General features: G+C 43.6%; 1 protein-coding gene across 1 annotated transcript in view; it reads right to left on the bottom strand.

Moving 5' to 3' along the window:
• Positions 1–22,652, bottom strand: part of LOC116995813 (von Willebrand factor-like) — a 120,754-nt gene that overhangs the window by 70,972 nt on the left and 27,130 nt on the right. Inside the window, exons 11-19 of the mRNA XM_033058812.1 lie at positions 21,195–21,331; positions 19,707–19,845; positions 19,010–19,110; positions 16,318–16,513; positions 15,519–15,734; positions 9,392–9,632; positions 8,520–8,614; positions 6,679–6,839; positions 7–110 (exon numbers count right to left, since the gene is read on the bottom strand). Coding sequence (XP_032914703.1) covers positions 7–110; positions 6,679–6,839; positions 8,520–8,614; positions 9,392–9,632; positions 15,519–15,734; positions 16,318–16,513; positions 19,010–19,110; positions 19,707–19,845; positions 21,195–21,331 — 1,390 coding nt within the window. The remainder of the gene's footprint in view (positions 1–6; positions 111–6,678; positions 6,840–8,519; positions 8,615–9,391; positions 9,633–15,518; positions 15,735–16,317; positions 16,514–19,009; positions 19,111–19,706; positions 19,846–21,194; positions 21,332–22,652) is intronic.

Raw genomic sequence — 22,652 nt, forward strand, 5'->3', positions numbered from 1 at the left:
GCTCACCAGGTGTTGCAGTCCTTAGTCACAGTTTCTCCCTTGGAATATTCTCTTCCATTGTGGAAGCAGGGGCACCTCTCAGGAGCAACACACTTGTTTTCATGCCGCACCTAAGCATAATACACAATTTTTCACCACATGGGGCTGTTGGTACATGATCATGTGCAGGGTGAGCAAGCACAGAATGTGGGGATGAAAAATAAAAGAACAGTTGAAAGTAATAAAAGAAAGCATTGAAGGCTACCCAAAGTAAGAAAGGTACAATACTACTAATACTTTTAGCCATTAACATCAATAGAGTTATAGGTACATAAATCACAGCTTGCTCCCACCATCTCAAGCTGCTGGGAGAATAGATGATCTTATAGAAAAATGTCATGGTGAGAAAGTCTAGAATGCAGTGAATCAGGCTAACCTGAGTATAGAGAGAAGATGAATAGCTTCTCACACACAACAAACTGGAAAAGAGTCTACTAGAAAAGCAGACAAAGGGCCCAGATGGGCTAAAAATAGAAATAGGAACATCAAGGAGATCAGAAGCCACAGTGCCTGACCCACCCACATGCAAATTCAGGTTCTGTTGTCACAGACAACAGCCCTTTAACAAAGCCAATCCTCTATCAACTCTCCTCTGAAAATTGCAGTAATCACTTTTTTTCTTTCAAATTCCTATTTATTTCCAGGACAGCAGGATAAATACCAGTCCACTTGAGGTATTATTCTGCTCTCTCTCCAGACCCTGTTGCTGGGAAATAGAACATTATGTTCTACCTATATTTTCAGTTTCATCCTCCTGACCTGAGTTTCTCTTTGTATAGCAACAAATCATTTGTCCCATTTAAACAAAAAAAAAAACCAAAAACAAAAAAAAAAAACTACAACCAAAGAAAAACAAGTAACGCTGTTAGACTATTCCTTTTCTGTGATTACTTCTCATTTTGAAGACCCCCAGTTTTAGAGAATTAAACAAAATCAAAGCTTGCTATGCTGACTTTTCACTCAATAGCAGTTCTGGCAAAGCCAGAATAGGTTTGGCTCTTGTTTCATGGAATACCTAAATGGAGAACCATTCCCCTTCTCACTCAAAAGTCACAAAATATCTCCTTCCCACTTAAAACGCTTTCTGCAAAATCATTAAAATAGTTTAATTTTTACCATTAAATATGGGCCAATGAAATCAATGTAGTCTGAACGCCAGGTTAATAAGGAAGAACAGCTTTGCCTTTTCCTATGGGGACCTAGCACTGCCACATGGAACAATTTATAAAAAAGATTTCACAGGCCAGAGACCCTTCCTTCATATGTAGCTCCATTTGCTCTGTGGCTTATGGAGAGCTGCTTTATGCCAAATAAAATCACTTCCATAGAACTAACATGGAAACAAAGAAATGCTTTTCTAGACAAGGGAGCTGCAGCTCTGCCTTCACCTTTACAAAGGATGGTGAGAAAACCCAGAGAAGACCAGAAAGAAGAGTTTAATATCTTCTTTTCTTCCTTCCTGGTGGCATTTAGGAAATAAAACAGAAATATGACCCACACTCATGGCTACATTTCTAAATTTTTGCAGTGTTCAGCAACACAGTTCACAATACACTTGAGGGTTTACCTCTGGATACAAAACTTGGGATTAGACATCTGGTTAGTAAAAAGAGAATTAGAACATCTTCTCCTTGCTCCCTAAAAGCTGGTAGACATCGGTATGAGCTTTTTTATCACAACCAGTGCAGCAGTTGTAAAATCACCAACAAAGAGGGAAAAGCACCTTGTCTTCAACACTGGCAGAGTGGGTAGGTGGGATTCAGCAAGCAGGACACAAAAACCCAAAGTGGACTTTGACCAGAAGAATTATCATTTTCTTCTGCAAAACTCAATGAATTATGACTTTGTTAATAGCAACACACAACCTACTGGGCCTATTAACGCCCCATCCAAAATCTGGAGCACAGCTGCCATGTTGCACTACAAGAACCATGTGGTACTCCACTACAAGGCCAGGAGCACTATTCACAAGCAGCTGCATTCTCTCTGGAAGTCTCTCAATCCATCAATAGACTGCAGTTAACACAGGAGATTGAGGAGTCCTGAGTGCTTGAGATGACAGGAGGCAGAAGCACTAGGGAGGCAGCCACACAAAAAGACAGATTTGTCATGGAGATAAATGCTCTGCATCCATGGGATTACAAGTGGTTGACTACCAGCTCTCCCATTACTTGGGGATCAAACAGAAATGTCCACCATTTCCTTGCTCTTATTAATTGCTGAACCTTTAAAAATCTTGCAAAAGGAAGGGCAGTATTAAAGGTTTCAGAACCTTGAAGATTCTCCTTACCCACACCCATAGCAGGGGATTTTGATGCTCTGCAATGGTGCAACCTCACCTTGAAACCTGGGGACAAATTTGGGCACTGCAATATAAGAATCTAAAGCTGTTAGTGTCCAATGAGGCTACAAAGCTGGTGAAGGGCGTGGAGGGGAAACCACACAAAGAGTAGCTGATGTCACTTGGTGTGTTCAGTTGGAGAAGAGCAGACTGAGGTCAGAGCTCACAGCAGTTCTGCAGCTTCCTCACAAGGGGAGGAGGGGCAGCTCTGATCTCTGCTCTGTGTGACCAGGGAACAGCTGGAGCTGTGTCAGGGGAGGGCTAGAGTGGATATCAGGGAAAGGTTCTTCCCCCAGAGGGTGCTGGGCACTGCCCAGGCTCCCCAGGGAATGGTCACAGCCCCAAGGCTGCCAGAGCTCCAGGAGTGTTTGGAGAACTCTCTCAGGGATGCACAGGGTGGGATTGTTGGCGTGTCTGTGCAGGGCCAGGAGTTGGACTCAATGATCCTTGTGGGTCCCTTCCAAGTGAGGAGATCCTATGGTCCTGAAATCCATTTCAATGAACCTAAACCTTGAACTCTCTTGGTCAATGCAATTTGATGAGTATCCCTGTGTCAAGGGAAGCTCTGTTCCTCCTGACACACATGTGGACTTCAGTGGAAAGTCAGCCAAAGGTATGAAGAAGCATGGGATTTAGTAAAGGAAGTGGGTCAGACTAGAACCCTATTAGGTTCTAGCTATTAGGTTTTAGAATAAGAGACTGGTTTGTGGAAGAAGGGACCTTAAAGATCACCCAGTTCCATGAGCAGGGACACCTTCCACTATCCCAGGTTGCCCAGAGTCCCATCCAACCTGGCCTGGAACACTTCCAGGGATGGGGCAGCCACAGCTTCTCTGGGCACCCTGTGCCAGGGCCTCACCACCCTCACAGGGAACAATTTCTTTCATAAATTTTTGTTTTAACTAAAACATCCTCTCACCCTTACTGTGCAAAGACAAGTCAATAACATGCTAGAAGAACAAAATGTGCTGTTTTGCACTTGACTTCTCTTTCTTATGTTAGCTGCATGTCTCTGATGTTTATTTGACATGCCCCCTCCTCAAGAAGACATTAACTTAGCATAAGCCCACACTGAAAAATATAACAGAAATCAAAACAGGTAAATTTCACCTGAAAATAGTTAGCAAGAAAAAAAAAAAACACCTTCCCAACCTTCCAGACTTTCCTGCTTAAGATGTTTAGGGTATGTATTTTTTTCCTTTTTCTACTAACATAACAAAGTTTTTTAAATAGTTTTGTTTCAGCAGTCAGAATTCAACAAAATATTACATTTAATTTTAAAACCTTAATTTTTGTCAGTTGTCAGGAATAGAAATAAACTAATTTTCTACTTTTGGAGTGTCTGGATTTTGTGCTCTCTGACTGTTCTGCTCCTCTCTTTCCCCAGAAAGGTGGTTAACACTCCATTTGTATATTTATTAATATTTTCCAATGGGAAAAGCTGAAATGCAGTAAACTAATCTGAGAAAGTATATTTTCCCCCACACTTCTGCACATATGTTATGATTTCTCTTTTCTTCTGTGCAAAAGTGTGAGAAGTATGGAGAATTTCCCACCTTCCAGACGATCAAAGACAGAAGAATTATTTTTATGACATACTGAACATTTTTATTTGCTAGAAATCAAAACAATGTAAAATACTAAGTCAAAATGAACTAGAAAACTAAACTTACTTTTCAGTTGAAAGAAATTAGGATTTGTTTTCAAGCTAATAGGTTATCTGTGAGCATTGATAATTTCCATGTGCAACTGTACCACAAGTACAGTAAGAAGGAAAAAAAATCTTCAGTAAGAAGGCACAATTTCTTCCAGTATGATAATATGTGCAAATATTTATGGGAACACATGTTGAGTAATCTGTTACTTCTCCCAGACCTTCCTGCAAACAGCAGCTCACCTCTGTGAGTGCTTGTAAATTAGGCAGGATTACAGAACACCAGTAAGGGACACTGACCACTAACATGGTATTCCTTTTTCCAGTCCCTTTATTGCTGACCTCTGTTGTACAAGCCTGGAAAACACAGTCTTGGACTTTGATTTGGCTTTGAAGAGCTTTGTCTCTGTGCTCTGTGTTAGAAAAGGACAGGATGGAAAGGAGATCCTGGTCACCATCCCAAATGCTTCTTTAGTGGGGGAGCACAAAACCTCATTGCAGAGCACAGAAATAAGAAAAAAAGGCTCTCCCAAACCTCATCCCATTAGATGAGGAGGAGGAAACTGCTCTGTGAGAATGGGCTGGCAGCTCCTGTGGAGCCAGGAGTCAAACACGGAGCAAACAGGACACACCTGAACAGGGACTGGGCTTGACCCTGTCTCTGCATGGCAGTGGTTACAAGATCATCTCTACAGGGCTTCTCCCATCGTGGCTTTGGTGCATCTCAGGATTTTTATTCTCTGCCACATGAGAAAAAGTAATTCCAGGCTGAGTTTAGTGAAGACTAAACCATACTGTCATCTAGTGGACAGCGAATTTATTTTACTAATTTTTTTGTAATTTTTTTTTTTAAATACTGAGCTGATTCTTCAATTCAAAACCTGACAAATCACCTTGTTGAACTCGGGGGTGTGTTTCACATCACTGCAAAGTAAACTGGAGTTTCCAATTCCAAAAGGCCAAAGACTGCTGTCTTGGCAACAATTTTACAAAACAATTGTTTGTTCCAACTTACTGAACAAGAATACGAAATACTGTACCAAACAGGAAGGTTAATTACTAGGAAGCTGGTTCAGAGGTTGGGATTCTTTTTCTGTGGAGTAGTATCTTTTTATTTTTTCCACAATTATGTCAAAAGTATACTCTTAACATATCCCAGAACTGAAACAAAAAATCTCAGGCTTCTTCACTGAATCAGAGGTGTGAATGTTAGATGCAAAGAAAAAACTGTTCACCCTGGAGCTCTGGGAGCTTTTCAAGTATAGAAGCTTTTCTAAGTTTTATTATCTCTCTACTATTTAGGAATAATTTTCATTTAAAGGATAGACATTTACAGACTGAAATGTGGAAAGTAATAACACTTTTTTTTAAAATTATGGTGAAAATTTATGGGTGACTTCAGATTCTATTCTTTTTCACCTGCAAGACATTTCATAAGCCTGAGCTTTTGCCTACAGCTGGCATTTAGTCCTGGAGTAGAATCCATTTACATAAATGTGTGTTTATCAGCACAATACAGTAGCAATGTTCAAGATATATGTTTGTATTGCTGCTAGAAATTACTGCATAATGAGAATTTGGGTGGAGCTGTTCTTCTAGTAAGATAATTAAAGGAATTTGGGGGTAGAAAATGCTTAAACTATTAATTGAATTTGAGGTTGCAGTGGGACATAACACTGGACTCCAGAAAGCCTCTTTTCAGTTTAAAAAAACCTAAAAAGTGTGCTTAGTACAACCTGCAACTCCAAGATACCCCCTGGCATAATCTGATCAAGTTTGATATCCCACATTCTTTCTCACAGGGAAACTTCAGTTTGGTACAACCCACAGGAAGGAGAGATGGAGACTTGACAAGGAGGAACCAGTCTCAGCAGGAAGGATGGCTGGATCAGAGAATCCCAGAATGGTTTGCATTGGAAGGGACCCTAAAGATGATCTTGTTCCAATCCCCTGCCATGGGCAGGGACACCTTCCACTATCCCAGGTTGCTCAGAGCCCCATCCAACCTGGCCTGGAACACTGCCAGGGATGGGGCAGCCACAGCTTCTCTGGGAAACCTGTGCCAGGGCCTCCCCACCCTCACAGGGAACAATTCCTTCCCAATATCCAATCTAACCCTGCTCTCTGTCAGTGTGAAGCCATTGCCCCTTGTCCTGTCACTCCAGGCCCTTGTCAAGAGTCTCTCTCCATCTTTCCTGTGGCTCCCTGCAGGCACTGCAAGGCCACATTGAGGTCACCCCAAAGCCTTCTCCTCTCCAGGCTGCACAATCCCAATTCCCTCAGCCTTTTTTTGGAGGAGAGGTGCTCCATCCCTCTGATAAACCTGGATATGGGTATACTTCTGTCTCTCTGACAGAGAAAGTTCAGCAAGACTGAAGAGGGGTCTAGGAAAAGAGCTGAAGGAAAACATAAACTGGTCTTCAAATCAGGCTTTAGAATTTTGATTAATAATTCTTTTTACAAGCTAAAGTTCATCTTCAATACAGATATACTAATACACATTCTTTGAGCCAGCCACACCTTGACAGTCAATACTTCACAACCACTTACTCCCAAGCTGCAAGAAGGCAGGAGAGGTAGGAGAGAATGAAGGCAAGGAAGCAAAGAGGATCTGATTGTTTCTGCTGTATTGAAACCTGCTTACCATCCCTTTTGGACAAAGGCATCCAGATATGCAGCCATGGCTGATGCACTCCAGGTCATAGTTCTGGCAGGTCTTGGTGCATTCCACTCCTTCTGCTCTTGGGTTGTCAGCAGGACAGACAATTTTTTCCATGGGGAATCTGCACATCAAGCTCCTTTTTACTTTAAAAAAAATGAGTTAACAAAAAGTGCAATTAAAACTCAGGTATTCTTGGCACAGTATTTTTCTAAAAGGTGGATAAACTTTGATTAGAAAAATAATTCAGAACATAGCCTGGAACAACACCACTACACATGAGATGGCAAAGAAAACAGCCCCTACTTCCCCTGGAGTGACCTCAGTTAGGCTGTCATGAAAGCAGGTATTTAATACTGAAGAAAAAATGCTGCACTAAATATAAAAAGTGCAATTCCAGGCTGCACTGGGGCTATGCAAACACCTCCAGGCACTGTACAAAGTCAGCAGAAAATTGATATTCTGAGAAGTAACAGCATCATATATTGTTGTATTTAGACCCATCTCCCACACTGAATAGAACTACATTGGTGACTGCAAATAACAGTGCCCTGAGCTTCAACACAAACTCTTTGAGACTTCAGGATCTCACAGGGGATCAGAATTTCCCAAGAAACTCCTGGATATTATATCAAGTGGTACTAGCAATATGCCTCGCCTCTCTGAGGCTGTGGAAGTCTTGACATCCTATTATCAGGAAAAGTATGTCTTAGGAGCATTAAGGGAAGAGTTTGGGGAGATATTCACCTGGAAGGCTTCACCTGAAGAACAGGTGACCCAACCAGTGACACTGCCACTGGTGTCCTAGCAGCAACATTAAGCAAGTCCCTGCCTGTACCTACAGAGGCATTTATAGAGTTTTCCTCTAGAAGGTGATTTACCATGAGAAGGTGCAAAGACAGCAATAACCCTTTGTCTCCAAGGCGCTATAAATTTCATATCAAGCCATAAATTTCCTCCAGACCCCATGTACAGGTGCATTTGTCAGTGTGCCATGGAAGACACCGTGTTTGGTTCTACTGGTGTTTCCATGGGGATCATAGGTTATCCTGAACTGGAAGGCATCCACAAGGATCACCATGTCCAAATCCTGGATATTCCCAGGCCTCCCCAAAGCCCCAGTAACCCTGCCCCCTCTGAGACACATCCACTCTCAAACCCCCATCTATCCCATGACAATCCTATAAGCTCCATCCATGGATCAGTGGGAAACCCCAGAAGATCCCAGAGTACTGCTGGCCCTTCTCCAATGCTGCAAACCCCAGGTTAGATGCTACAAGTGTTCCCATGCACCTCTCACAGCCTTCAGTCATATGTTAGATAAACCTGTCCACTGATGGGAAACATGGCAGCAGTCAGTCTCCAGGGGGTTTCATGGAGATTCCTGCTGGCTGGAAGGTACATGGAAACCTGGCAGCAGTGTAATCATCAGGCCACTAAAAGCCTCATTTGCACCAGAAAAGAGGGATTGCATCCCACTAGTGAGAAGCAGAAGGTATAAAATTGATGAGTTACTGATGTCTTGGGATCCTCAAGTAGCAACTGGGGACCTCAGATCACTGCCAAGGCATCCTTTAACCTTCAGCTCAAGAGAGACTCCAGAGGCTAATTATAATAATAATAATAATTTTTAGAGGTGAGATTCAGTGAGTCCTGCCTCCCTCCCACACATCCCTTTTGCTGCTATCCCGTTAAAAAAAATTAGAAAAAATCTCACAATATCACAGTTGTTGCAACCTCTGGAATTTCTTCTCCAATCTATACTACCAAGAGACTGAAGACAAAAAAAATCAAAATAAAATATTAACATTTTAAGGCATACTAACTTCTGGGAGATGGCCTCTCATCAGCAAAAACATCAGCCAGGAAGGCACCAGGAGCTCTGTTTGTACTGCAATGCATGTATCCATTCTCACAATAGCTAAGAAGAACAAACAGAGTTATATTTAATGAAATGGCATTTAGCTTTCACTCATGCTGATGTGCAGTCAACAGGGAACTTTTCAGAATACAAAACTACCCCTCAGTGGGGCTGAGCTGCCGCTCTCCATCCACTATGTCTACCAACATTAAAGGTAAACTTCCCTTAAGGGAGTTGATGGGATAGAGTGGCATGGCAACCCAGCTGCCTGCTGGCCCTGACTTGCTGGGTCCAGTGCAGCTGCACAGGGATAAAGCTAGGCAAGACAATAGTCAGCTTTGCTGTGCAAAGAGGCAAAGGACCACCTAGATCCTGAAACTTGCGATTTTTGTGGTAGAGAGGAAAAAAAGAAGACACTGTTCCCAAAACTGGGCTTGCTCAGTGATTGCATTCCCACTCCAAGTGTATTGCTACTCAATTTAACAATTAGAAATGCTTTTTAATACTTGTATCTTTGACAAGAGGTAATTAGGTTTTAACAGTTAAGAAGTGTAGCACAGTACATTAAAGTGACATTTTAAAAGCCCACAAAGTAGCTCTTGTCAGTAATTAAGCTCCATTTCAAACTGGCAGGAACTGTTCATAGAACAGGGTTTAATACCAAGTAATTCTGAGTAAGGTGGCATTTGAAATTAACTGCAGAGAGATACAACAGCAAAACTCACCATTTAGCTTGTTGGAGGCAAAATCTTACTGTTACTGACCCAGTTACCAACTCAAGCCATCCAAAAACTCGAGTGACAGTGTGTAGGGAAGGGCTACGAACAGCACACTTACCACATGGAGTAATGATCTGAGAAGACATCCTCTGGCTGGAAGATCTCCCCATCATAGTAACAGGAGCACTGGGCCTTGGGCACACACTGCTCGTGCTCGTCCAGGTAGTGCCCAGGGGGACAGTAGCAGCCCTCCAGGCAGAGTTGCTCACAGTCCTCCTCCGGGTAGGACAGCGAGCGGCACGTCTGGTTACACGGCATCCCACACTGCTGGTACACCTGGCCTTCAGGACAGGCCATTGCTGGGGAAACAAATAAGGGAGAAGGGCATTTGATCCAAATCCAGCCAAAGGAAGGGCTGCCTAAAACAGACTGGGAGTTTTGGGATTAAAAGGTATTTGCTCAGTTTACTCGCCAATGGAGTGTTACGCCGTCCTCCCTTAACTGCAGCACCAGGGCAACCTAAGGCACTGCTTATATATACACACCAACAAAACCTTACTAAAGGAAGGTACCAATAAATGTCAGGACTGGATTGCAACCTCTGTGATGGAAATCCAGCCACAAAATTTCACCCAGAACATGAAACACAAGCTCTGTCCAACCTCTGCTATTCTCTGGATCACAGGCTAACCTAACTGAAGCTCTCCGATACCTGAAGAGAACCTACAAAACAATGAATAGATACTCTTGACAAGGGCCTGGGGTGACAGGACAAGGGGGAATGGCTTCAAACTGACAGAGATGACGGTTAGATTGCATATTAGGAAGGAATTCTTCCCTGTGAGGGTGCTGAGGCCCCGGCACAGGTTGCCCAGAGAAGTTGTGGCTGCCCCATCCCTGAATGTGTCCAAGGCCAGTTGGAACAACATGGGATAGTGAAGGTGTCCCTGTCCATGGTAGGGGATTGGAATGACATGGTCTGTAAGGTGCCTTCCAACCCAAACCTTTCCATGATCCCATGCATTAGGAGCATTAAAAGTGTCATGAACTCATTTACACCTGTCTTCCTTTGCAACATCTTGAGGGACAATTTGGTAAAATAAGTAGAAAAGTAGTAGAAAAGTACTTTTCTACTTTGGTAAACAGGAGTGCTGCAGCCTCACATCCCAGAAGTACCCCATGATTTCCACAGAAACAGGAGCAAATAATGGAGTAATTTAGCAATCATGGAGTCAAACCTTGATACTAATTATTTTTGATGATGAATTCTTTTAAATAGAGGCTAATTATGGCCTTTGGAGCAATTTTGTCATCTTTGTTTATAAAACCTCCACTTCTACAGGGCTGATTTTGAAGCATTCACCTCTGCACACATCAGCATCAGCACTAGGTGGCAGTTATGACAACACATTGCAGAAGACAAGAAAAGGAGATTGTTTTATCAAGAGTTTGAATTTAACAGGCCTCCTGATAGCCAGGATTTACACTGTCGTTTGTAGCAACCTTCCACAGCAAACAGTTGTAAGGTGATGAACGATGTTCAGGGAAGCAGCTGCAAACGAAAATTGGCACATTTGTACCTTTCTAAAACCAAGATCAAAGGGTTACAGAGAAAGCCCTTCCTGCAGGATGATGTGATAATCCCTACTCTCTTCTGTGAGCACACATCCCTGGGAACTCCAGCAGCCATGGAATAACAGGATGGGCCTGCAGCCTCAGCCAGGTGTTCACTGGACTATCAAAGCAAGGCCCATGTGCTGACCAGTGGCCTGTGGTTCTTCTGAAATGAAGAATTATTCCTGCCACCTGAAGAGAGACATGGTTGCACCAGCTTCTCTTGAGGCTCCTGCAGCCTCATATGTGGGAAGGTAACACCCTAAACTGAAAATCCAGCCCAGAAGCATCTAAGATGACTTGAACACTTCTTAAGAGCAAAAATCTCCCAAGTCCAGGACTTGTACCCAAACTGCTTAATAATGTACCTTTCCAAACACAGCCCAAGAAGTGTGTGTTCATCAATACAATGCTTCCTAACTCTGGACTGTGCAGAACACAAACTCATACACTGTCACAGGAGTCTTAGTCATTCACAAAAATGTGCTTCTAACTTACACAGACCTGATCTTTGCAGTAAATCAAACCCTGACCAGGCACAGCCCAGGATTGAGGACCATTTAAAAAATAACTTTCAGCGCTAAAGGCACATCCCAGCAGGACAACTATGAGGCCTCAGCCAAAAGGATTATTTGCTACACACTAATCTCTGGAAATATGGAACTGGCTTGGCAGACTTCAGATGGGTACATCAGTTTATGAGTTTCAAGATTCAAAAAAGGATGGGATAACCAAGCCCAACATCCTTTCCTACTTTCTAGTCACTCCCTGTCCACAGGGATAAATTTGCAGTAGATTCTTTTCTTAGACAAAGCTTTGTAATCCGTGTGTGGGAATGGCTTCAAACTGAAAGAGAACAAGTTTAGATCAGATATTAGGAAGAAATTTGTCCTTGTGAAGGTGTTGAGGCTCTGGCTGAAGTTGTCCAGAGAAGTTGTGGGTGCCCCATTCCTGGAAGTGTTCAAGCACAGGTTGAAAGGGACTTGGAAAACCTGGTCTAGTGGAATGTGTCCCTTGGAAGAAGATGATCTTTAAGGTCCTTTTCAATCCATACCATTCTATGATTTTCCTTGCCCATGCACCTCCTAAATTTTTTAACATCTCCTGTTTTTCCAGCTGTGTTTCCCCAATGTCATGCTTATACTCCACATCCCAATACACTGCTCTATCCCTTCCCAGCAACATCTGTTTTTAAAAGCAAAAAGGCAAGACAACTGACCTGGGAGAGTCCTGTTGTCTGTACATTGTATAATACACTGCCACTTAAAAAAAACCCCACCCCATTATTGAGAGAAAAATGAGAGGACAAGGCAAGGTGCATCTAATCTCTGTAGATGGATCCTATAAAACCAAAATATCTCAGTGCTGTGTTCTGAAGCACAGCCTATCCCAGGAATAAGATGAGAAGCAGTGGGAAAGTTTTTGTGGGCTGGTTTGGAAATCAGAGTGAAAGAGACAAACCATGACCAGTTCCACAAGTAACACAAGGTAAAAATGTCCCCTCTGGCTGAAGGTGCACCCTGCCAGGACGAGATTTAACACAGCTTCTCCATCATGCTGAGCCCACCATGCACTGTAGCCATCCTCAAACGCAGCTCAGAGCTTGTCCTTAATTCCCTACTCCAGCACTCTTGGATTTATCCTATACAAGTCCTCTTAAACTAGGCATACAAAGCCACCAAGTGCCCCAGCACTACCACATTGAAGAAAATAATGGGCTTAGCAACATGTCCTGAAATCTGCAGGAAGATCTAGGAACCTAGATGATTCTGACTGATTCCCCTGTGCCACAGAACAATACACACACGAGACAGGCAAACAGAAATATTTGGGTTGGAGAAGACCATAAGATAACTGAATACAGCCATTAACCTCACACTGCCAAGTCCACCACTAAAGTATGCTCCTAAGCACCACATCCACCTGGCTTTTAAATACCTTGAGGCATTGTGACTCAACAACTTCTCTGGGCAGTCTGTGCCAGTGCTTGATAACAATTTCCATGAAGAATGTTTACATAAAACCTAATCTGAACCTCCCTGGTGAAACCTGAGGCCACTTCCTCTCCTCTTGCCCCTTGCTCCCTGGGACCAGCACCTGATCCCCATCTAGCTACCCTCTCCTGTCAGAGTTGTAGACAGTGAGAAAGTTCCCCCTGAGCCTCCCTTTCTCCAGGCTTAATCCCCTCTCAGCTCCTCCTCATCAGATTTGTGCTCCAGCCCCTTGCCCAGCTCCGTTCCCTTGCCTGGACACGCTCCAGCCCCTCAGTGCCTTTCTTGTGCTGAGGTTCCCATGTGTGCCCAGGCTCTGAGCTGTGGCCCCAGCAGTGCCCAGCACAGGGGACAGTCCCTGCCCTGGCCCTGCTGCCACCCCATGGCTGGCACAGCCCAGGTGCCATCGGCCTCTGCCCCCCTGGGCACACCTGGGCTCATGTCCAGCGCTGTCCCCAGCACCCCCAGGGCCTTTCCCAGCTCTGCAGCCCCTCTGCCCCCCTGGGCACACCTGGGCTCATGTCCAGCGCTGTCCCCAGCACCCCCAGGGCCTTTCCCAGCTCTGCAGCCCCTCTGCCCCAGCCTGGAGCTGCAGGGCTTGGGGTGACCCAAAGCAGGACCGGGCCCTTGGCCTTGCTGGCCCTCAGAGCACTGGGCTGGCCGTGGCTCCAGCCTGTGCAGATCCCTGAGCAGAGCCCTCCTGCCCTCCAGCAGATCCACACTCCCACCCAACTGGGTGCTGTCTGAGAAATGACTGAGGATGCACTCAATCCCTTCACCCAGATCCTTGATTAAAATATTAAACCAAACTGGCCCAACTACTAAGCCCTGGGGAACAGCACTGGTGACCAGCCACCACCTGGGTCTAACTCCATTCACCATCACTCTCTGGGCTCAGACATCCAACCCAATGTTTTACATGCAGCTTTACAAGAGACACAGCCCTTCACAGCACGGTCTGTCTGTTCCTCCATGCAGCATGAAGGGATGGGCTCCAGTGCTTATTCGTGGTGGGCTACAGGAGTATGAGTCAGGTTTTAAATAATCAAACTGCAACTAAAATAACATCAAAGATAGGAGAGCTGAATGCACTTGATAGCTTGCCACACTGCAATAATGCTGTGCTACACTAATGACTTTGCTCCCTGACACTTACCCACTCCAAATCAAGCAAACTAGCTCTGTCAAGTCATTTCCCAAGAAACCAAATCTCTGGGGATGAAGGTGGGGTGGGGCACACACTCAGGGCTCTGGGCCATCAGCACAAATTACACAACCTGCACATTCACATCTCAAGTGCATTAAGAAAGAGGGATTGCTCTCCTTCATGTGATAGGAGATGTCTAGGGCACCAGGATTATTTAATGGGGGCTGATGGATCTGCAATCAGGAAAATCGTCACTTTATGAGAGCACAAAGCTCTCTGTAATGCACAAAAAGGAAGAAGCAGCTCTGCACTATTAAAGATTAATTGTGAAAATTGACTTGTTCAATTACAGAAAGAGCAATGGGGCATTATCGCTGCTCTTTCTTTCAGCCTCCAGACCTGTAGAGTTCTGAAAGGATTTTTATTACATTACTGTTCCACTATCTGAACATTTACATAAACTAGGTAAAATATTATAAAATCAGGCAGCAGTTTAATATAAACTGGGTATTTTCTCATTCACAGCAAACACTCTCCAGCCTGCAGAAATTGTGGTTACTGACCTTGCAGACCCTACCAGGTTGAAGGCCAGAGACCTCTCTCTTTTCCACCTTCTACACACTCAGTTTATAAATGTTTTTCCCACCCTCTGCTTGGGAAGAAGAACAAATCTGGAGAGTTGCCAAGTACACATGTTTTCCCCCAAATTTTTCAATTGTCTTCTTTCCTTAATAACAAAGTTGCTCAGGAAAATGGAAAAACATTCACTTCACAAATATTTATGGGAAAAGTATGTCTGTGCTCAATCAAAATTACATGGCAATGGATTTTTTCCTACCACATTGACCTAACAGAGAAATAAAAGAAATGAAAGGTGTTGGATTCTTCTGCTGCAGCCTCTTGGCAGTTTGGCTATTAATCTTGCCCTGGATAAGAAAAAGAGATGTTGGAGAGGCTACAGTACCTCTGCTTTTGGGGATATTCAAAATTTGTTTGGACAAAACCTCAGGCAATCTACAGTAATTTAGCCCTGCTGTGAGCAGGGGTGGTGCCACAAGAATGCCAAAATTCTCTTCTGATACAAGTTTGTCTTGCCCTTTCCATAACCCCACATTCAGCTAAAGTCAAGAGTTACTGATGAGGTCAGGACCTAGGAAGTTTGGGCCTCAAAAACAGGCAGTTCAGGGATTACTACAAATTACTTGGGAGATTCCTACCCTGAGACATTCAGAAAGTTTCCAGGTGAGTAGCTGAACATGGAAATCCAGGCAAAAGTTCTATGGTGCTGTGTCAGATCACCACTTCTCTCCCTCACTGCTGAGCACTCCCTGAGAACACCTTTTGCCTCCTTACCAGTGTGGAGGACAGATTTACTGTCATCATCTGCCATAAGGAAAACCTGGTATCTCATTCTACATCTTTCATCCAACATTGCCAGAAAAAATTCCTTCAGGATGAGGAAAATACGAGGGTTTGACAGGCATTGCACTTACGGCAGAAGTCAGGTTGTCTCCACTGGACCAGGATGTTCTTCCTGGCACATGCTGCTGCATAATTAGCGATGGCAGAGCACAGGCAATCCTTGCCACTGGAGCAGGAGCAAACATCAAAGCGGCAGTTCTTCACGTAGGGAGTGGGACTGACAGCATGGTGACAAGGTTCAAAGGCAGGAGCCATCAGAAGTGAGCAGGATTCCTCAGCATACTTGGCTAAAAAGAGAGAAATTACATGGTCACACTGAATCAATCGATCAAAGTGGCTTTCAAGGAAAGCTAGAGGAGTCACAGTGAGCATTTTCTTTTCCTTTTATTAAAAAAAAAAAAAACCACAAAAACCAAAAAACCTAAACAGAAAAAAAACCCCACAAAAATAAAACAGGATCAGGCAGGCACAGATAGCACCATAGCTCATATGTCATGAGCTCTACCGAAAGAGTAATGTTTCACTAGTAAAACAAATCAAGGAAAAGCAATGTTTTTTATATTCTGTTAGCACTATTTCTGGTGCTGTAATTCCTTTTACAGAGCCTTTTCTTTCTGCTGCCTTTTTATATTTGCAAAATTAAACTAATTTTTGTTTTCAATTTTCACAAAATTTTCCTTAGGAAGCCTGCATCAATACAAGTCTTTCTGTGTTTTTTTCATTGCTGGTGTTTATTGCGTTTTTAAAAATATGTATTACAGCCACTCTGGTGCCAATGTAAGCAACATTAGCTTCTTATACTTTTCTTTCTTTTCCTTTTTTATTTTTTATGCAAATGAAAGGTCTATAATTTTGGATAGAGTTCAGTACCTAAATGAGGATTGAGATTGCAGGGGTCATTGTCTTGTTTTAACAAGTCCTGGCAGTCTGCATTGAGCTTCCAGGAGTTTCCAAAGTCTTCCAGAAGGGATTCCACCATACCAGAAGGGGTAAGAAAATCATCCCCTCTGTTCCCATCAAAATTTCCACACAGCCCACACATCCTTTCAGAGTAGACTGGAGACACCTAAGGAACAAAACATTCGCCTGGTCATCTTCCAGAACTGGTTACCACTGTAGAGCAAGATTTACTGGTTTTTTTTAAAGAATTAACCATGAACAGTTTAATAGTCAAGAAAATTCTCAAACACCCATCAAAATACTACAGACTCAATACCATTGTACTGTATTTTCAAACTTCTAACAAAAATAGCAGCAGGAGACAGTTTTTACACAGTACAGTGAATTTCAGAGGGTGATGAGGAAAAATAGCTCATTTTTATGCCTTGATCAGGAGTCCAGTTTAGTCACCTGTTCTCACTCCTAATTTATATAAATGAGAAGGGAAACAGTGGGGGTTCCATTTTTTTTTAATGCAATTCCAGTAGTACTTTGGGGAAAGACACTGCACCTGGGAGCATTTCACATTTTAAAGGAAAATTGGTTGATGAAGGAAATTTAAGGAAACTGTTTTATCACAAAATTGAGAAAATATTGGAGAGGTTCCCCTCAACACTGAGGACTCTGGATAAAATAAAGAATAAACTAATATCCTTAAAGCTACCCCACATTACAGATTCCTCCTGCCTAGAGGAACTTCAGGCATACTAAAAGCAGAATTTCCAACAATCCACAGAGCAGGTGCACTTTTCACCCTGTTTTATTCCTGCTGCAAATCAAGGGGCAGCTGAAAGATGACCCTAAACCTAGAGGTAAACAGGGAGAAATCTCCTAAGCAACATCCGCATCACAAAGGCACCAATACCTTTTATTTTAGTAGAAACTGTCAGTTTCTGTTAGGAGTAAAGCTCCTAACAGTTTGTACTTTACAAACACTATCAACTGCTCAGGAGCTCTGATGCTACATTAGCCCTCTGTATCCATGTAGTTGAGTTCTAGTTCAGGCAAGCTTGCAAAAGTAACCAGTGAAACAACAAAAAAAAGCTAGAAAAATACACATTTTTAATGAAAACTGCTTTTCTGTATAAATAAAAAATAAAAAACATACTCCAAAATATAACTTAATAGTAGCCAGCATGCAAACACAGGGGTCAGAGAATAAATGCAGAACATCAAAAAGAACAATGAGAGGATAAATAATCTTACTACTAAGAATATTACTACTTTCATGTAATTTGCAAATGGAGCAATGACTCACACAAGTCCAAATTGTGGTGTATTTTGGAGTAGAAGCTCAAATCACAAATATCAGGCAGTCACAGAAAGGGGAGCCTTCTTGAGGAACACAGGAAGAATTTTTGCCAGAACAAGGTAATGGAAGTGTATCACTTCCTCCAATTGTCAGCAATATTTGGCAACAGGTCAGTCTACAAATCCAGCATAAAATAACTCTCCAAAAGCAATTAAAGAGATGCTTTAGATGCCTAGGAAGGGAAGGAACAGACAACTGGAGAAACTTCCAGCTTTTACGGGTAGAGGATCTAGAGCAGAAAATTAGGTTTGTTTTCAGTGGGACAAAAAATTTATATGGGTCTCTCACCAGGCAGAAAAACACTTTGAATACTGAGGAAAGCCAAAACTCCTGATATGTGCCAAGGGACTGAAGTGAATTTTTTGGGACTGAACTCCAAAAGAACTTTCAGATTCTCAGAGCATAGAGATACAGGTTAAATCAAAACAACAACCACAAACACCCATTTGCTTTCTAAAATTATTCCAGACCTTTCTTATCTGGTGTTTTTTCATCTCTTGAACTCAATTCTGAACTGGTTTTCATAACCCTTTGCACTGTGCCAGACATGACATTTAAGCCAGATTTTGGAGCAGGCAAGGAGAATGCAAAAACAGTGCCATGGTTCAAGGCAGGCAGCATTTACCACTCAGCAGAAAATCCCAGGAAAACTGGTTTTCTTGGCAAAACTCCTCTCAGTGAGCAGATCCCTGTTGAAAGGGGGGTTCAAAGACAGCAAGGTTGTGGTTACAGCTTCCTTAGAGAACATTTCTGTTAAACCTGGCTCGGGTATTTCTACACTCTGCTGTGTCTGCAGCACCGACAAAACTTAATTGTTAATCAAGGCTGACTTCAAATATTCCTCACGGTAGAAGGAGCACGCACCACATCTATGAATTGCTTTCTATTTCCTGGAAAATATGAGTAACTGTGTCCCTGGAGGCCTTTTCTTCCTTTATTTTAAGTCATTCACATCTGTTGGTTTAGACAGGGCAGTCAAAGCAAATAAAAACAAAACTCCAGTTTGGAGGGTATCTGCTGAGCAAAACACAAAACTGCTCGTGGTTAATAACAGCTGTCATTGCACACACACAGGAGAAAAATAAAAATAAAAAAAGGAGGAGAAAAAAGCTGCCAAGCTGCTGTAAGATGAAATGTTTGTTTCTGGAATACAAAAGGACCTGTATATCACTCTGGGGGTAGCAAAAGAGAAAGGAATTTCTAACATGCAACACAAAGCAATTTTTTACTTCAGACAAGAAAATCTTTGTACATATTTGGGTGGAATGAGTGAGGGGGCAAACAACAGAAGTAAAACAGACAGAAAAATACCTTCACTATGAGTTCTCCATGACCATCCCAGTCAATCTGCAGATCTTCCCCATAGGTGAGGTGAACTGAACTCCTCACCACACGCTGGATACGGAGGGCACCTGAAGGCAACCACAGGATGTCAGTGAGCTTTTACAAGATGTAGTAACAGGACAAGGGGTAATGGCTTCACACTGACAGGGAGTGGGTTTAGACTGGATATTGGGAAGAGATTCTTCACTGTGAGGGTGCTGAGGCCCTGGCACAGGTTGCCCAGAGAAGCTGTGGCTGCCCCATTCCTAGGAGAGTCCAAGGCAAGGTTGGATGGGGCTCTGAGCAACCTGGGCTAGTGGAAGGTGACCCTGCCCATGGCAGGGGGATGGAATGAGATGATCTTTAAGGTGCAAACCAAATCATTCTGTGATTCCATTATTTCAAGCTTCTGGTTGAAGAATAGTAATTTCAAAAAAATATATACCAACAGTGATTTTCACAAATGTCACAAATGTAGACGAGCTTAATTCTCCTGATTTTAGAATAGCCAAGTCAAGATGTGTCTGCTGCATGGAGAGAAGTTAAACACCAGAGCTTCTGGAAGAAACTACAAGTGAGAGTTTGGCATTGAAAACACTGATTAAGCTGGGCTAAGGCATGTCTAAAACCACTACTAAGCAGGAGCCTTTCAGTGGCTGGCCAGAGTCAGCCTGTGTGAACACACCTTGCAGCAAAGGCATCTGTATGTCCTGTCCATTCAGCGAAACTCCTCCTCCGTGTTTCATTTTGATGATGCTGTTGTCCATATCGCGGATCCGGACAGAAGCTGAGCGCGTGCACACGGCATCAGGATCATCTGCACACTGCAGAGAAAGGAAAGCCTGCCTCAAACCTCGAGTTTTCACTTTCTTGGTGACTTAGTCCCAGAAGGCATTTTGGCATCGAGTTTGAGAGGTGTTGAGTGTCACACTGGTTTCATCGATCTAATTTCTGCATCCCACAAAGAGCAGGCTGGCAGCCTTCCCTCCATTTTCCCACTAATCACACACCAAGGCTGAGCTCCCTGTCTCAGAACTTGGAAAGGGATCTGTGAGTGTTCCACCAGACCCCTGGGAGTGACCCATGGCAGTGACCAGCCCCACAGCTGTGGCAGGGGCAGGAAGGCCACTTGACCCACACAGCCTGGGCAATAGGTACACGGTCCACGTTCCCAAGACTCCTGGAGTGTTTATTTGCCCGGCTGTGGGATACCCAGATGAGGAACAGGGATTGCGGGGGCCCCACTTCTCCTCCCTGGTTTTGAAAGGGAAGTTTCAGTGGAAACCTGTCCTGCAGGTTCTCAAGTACCAATGACCTCAGAGTTGCACTATCAGAGCTCTCTAATGCAGGAGACAGATCCAGATGGTGGGGAGAGTTGTCACAGCCCATTTCTCCAAAGCCTGCAACTTCCCTGGTGCTGCTGGACAAGCTGATACTCCCCTTCCCTCCTGTCAGTCTCCTGTCTCTATTGCACCTTTCCCTGCCTTCAGCTCCTCTGTCCCCATCACCTTTCTTCCTCTCTGCTTCCTTCAGGGTCCTTTTCAGTCTCTGGGTTTGTTGACGAGTTGTACTTGGGAACAGGTGAATTAATTTCACGACTGAGTTAACCTCCCTGTGACGTCTCCCTTCAGGAGATTCTCCATCTCTTCCTGCACAAGCCTGGCTCCCTTTCCCACCCCTCTGCAGCTCTTCTCCCACACCCATCAGGGGAGACAGCAATGAAAGTCAGGACCTGCTGTCTGGGTACAAAAACCACCAGTCAGTCTGACTAAATGGGAAGCAATACAAGGCACTGCTCTGCCAGTGCACTGTCCTTGGTGTCCAATGAAATGTCCTTTCCCACTGGCACTAGGGAGGCACCAGAAGCCAGGGTGCTTGGCAAGGGGTGCAGCCTCACCTCTGTTTGCTTGTTCAGCTGGCAAAAAGCTGGCAAGAGCCCTTTCTCTATACCTCATCAGGAGCCTCCATCCCCAGGCAGGCTCCTGGGAATGGTGGTGAGGAGAAGCAAAACACTTATTAAGTAAGGAGAAAGACTGCATCTGTTATTTAAACTAATTATCTCACAGGGAAATTGCTTCTGTTGGTCTGTGCATCTGCAATTCATGTCATAGCCCCACAGCCCTGCCCTCTCTCTCAAGAGCTGCACAGAGGCACCAGCCAAGGCTGCTGTTACCTGCACTGTCTCGATGATCACAGAGAAGGAATTTTCCACGCAATCCTTGGCAAATAAATACTGGCAAATACCACTGAAGGTGAAATACTTGTTGTCAAAGCTTTTAAAATGGGACTGGCCAGTGACAGAGCATTCCCCTGGAAAAAGCAAAAAAACATTAATCATTCCAGTGCCAGTTTTGATCAAAATCCTGCTCAGCCCCCACAAGCCTCTGAGGGGGCAGAGCAGCCCTGGTGGAACAGGTTGTACAAGGCTCAGGCTCCCCACAGACCAGAAAGCACCAGCAAGATCTTTATCTCACTATTTATTTCCATAAGGTATCACCAGTAATAACAGAGGAACCAGCAACAGCTGGGGAACACAGAATAAAGTGCAGTCAAGAGCTGAAATGCGTGCCTATGGAAAAGCCTATATTCTTTTGTTGGGATGCCTTAAATACCAATAAGTTATTGTGACATGAAATACCTTATGAGAATGAAGAGCTGGAAGATAATGTCTCTGGGAGTCTTTCCAAGGGTAGAATTTATGTTGGACTTTACCCTGAACAATCATTTCAACTAACAGAAAGTTAAAAATAATTCTATAGTTACAATAGCTACATCTAATGTTCTCACAGAATAACGTGAAAGCTCAGCTTGACCACCTTTCTACTAGAAAAAGGAGCTGTTTAAACATATCAACATTTGAAGGCTTTATAGTAAGTTGTGGCTTTTCATTTCCAGGAAGGCAGTATCCAGATACCACTGCTGGGATTCAGTACCCTGTCATGCAAATACATGCAAAGGTTCCAACCCCACAGAATTTGCAGAGAAAATCTTCCATATGAAAAGACCATCACACATCCCATGGCAAACAAGGTGGGCAGCCACTTCCTCATCCACAACAAAATTCAGGTGCTGGGCCTACAGTGACCATCACCAGCCCAGGGTTGGAGAAAGGTTAATGTTACAAGCTGGCAGGTAAGCTCCATGGTTATTCTCTCTTCGCTGCCTTTGAGACCCACAGAAGATCTGTCTAATGAACAGTATGTGGAAATTTCCCTCTTCAGCATATTATTCAGTGTTTATTATCTTAAACCAGCTGGTGCTAAAGCACAGATCTTTAGGATTCCCAGCCTTGCACAGCTCTGATTCACCCTAAGGGAAGTCCAGCACCTCCTGGATGTTTGTCATCCCTCGGAGTTTGATTTCCAGGGCATTCTCTGCAACAAGGGAACAGGAGCACAGGTTTGTAGCACAGAGAACTGGGGGCTGCTATCTAAGACAAATCCCAGCCTTTGGCATTGCTCCTGAAAGGGAAATTTCTTTTCTGTGGCCAAGTCTTTTCTTATGGGTCCCTCTGTCTATTCCATTTGATGTAATGCATCCCATGAAATTTCCTGAAACCTTCTGCTTTCATAATTATTTCCATTATGATATCAGCTTGAAAGCCTCTTGGTAGTGCCAGCCAGCTCCAGCT

Source organism: Catharus ustulatus, chromosome 4, assembly GCF_009819885.2.
Source record: "Catharus ustulatus isolate bCatUst1 chromosome 4, bCatUst1.pri.v2, whole genome shotgun sequence".
In the NCBI taxonomy this organism is placed as follows: domain Eukaryota; kingdom Metazoa; phylum Chordata; class Aves; order Passeriformes; family Turdidae; genus Catharus; species Catharus ustulatus.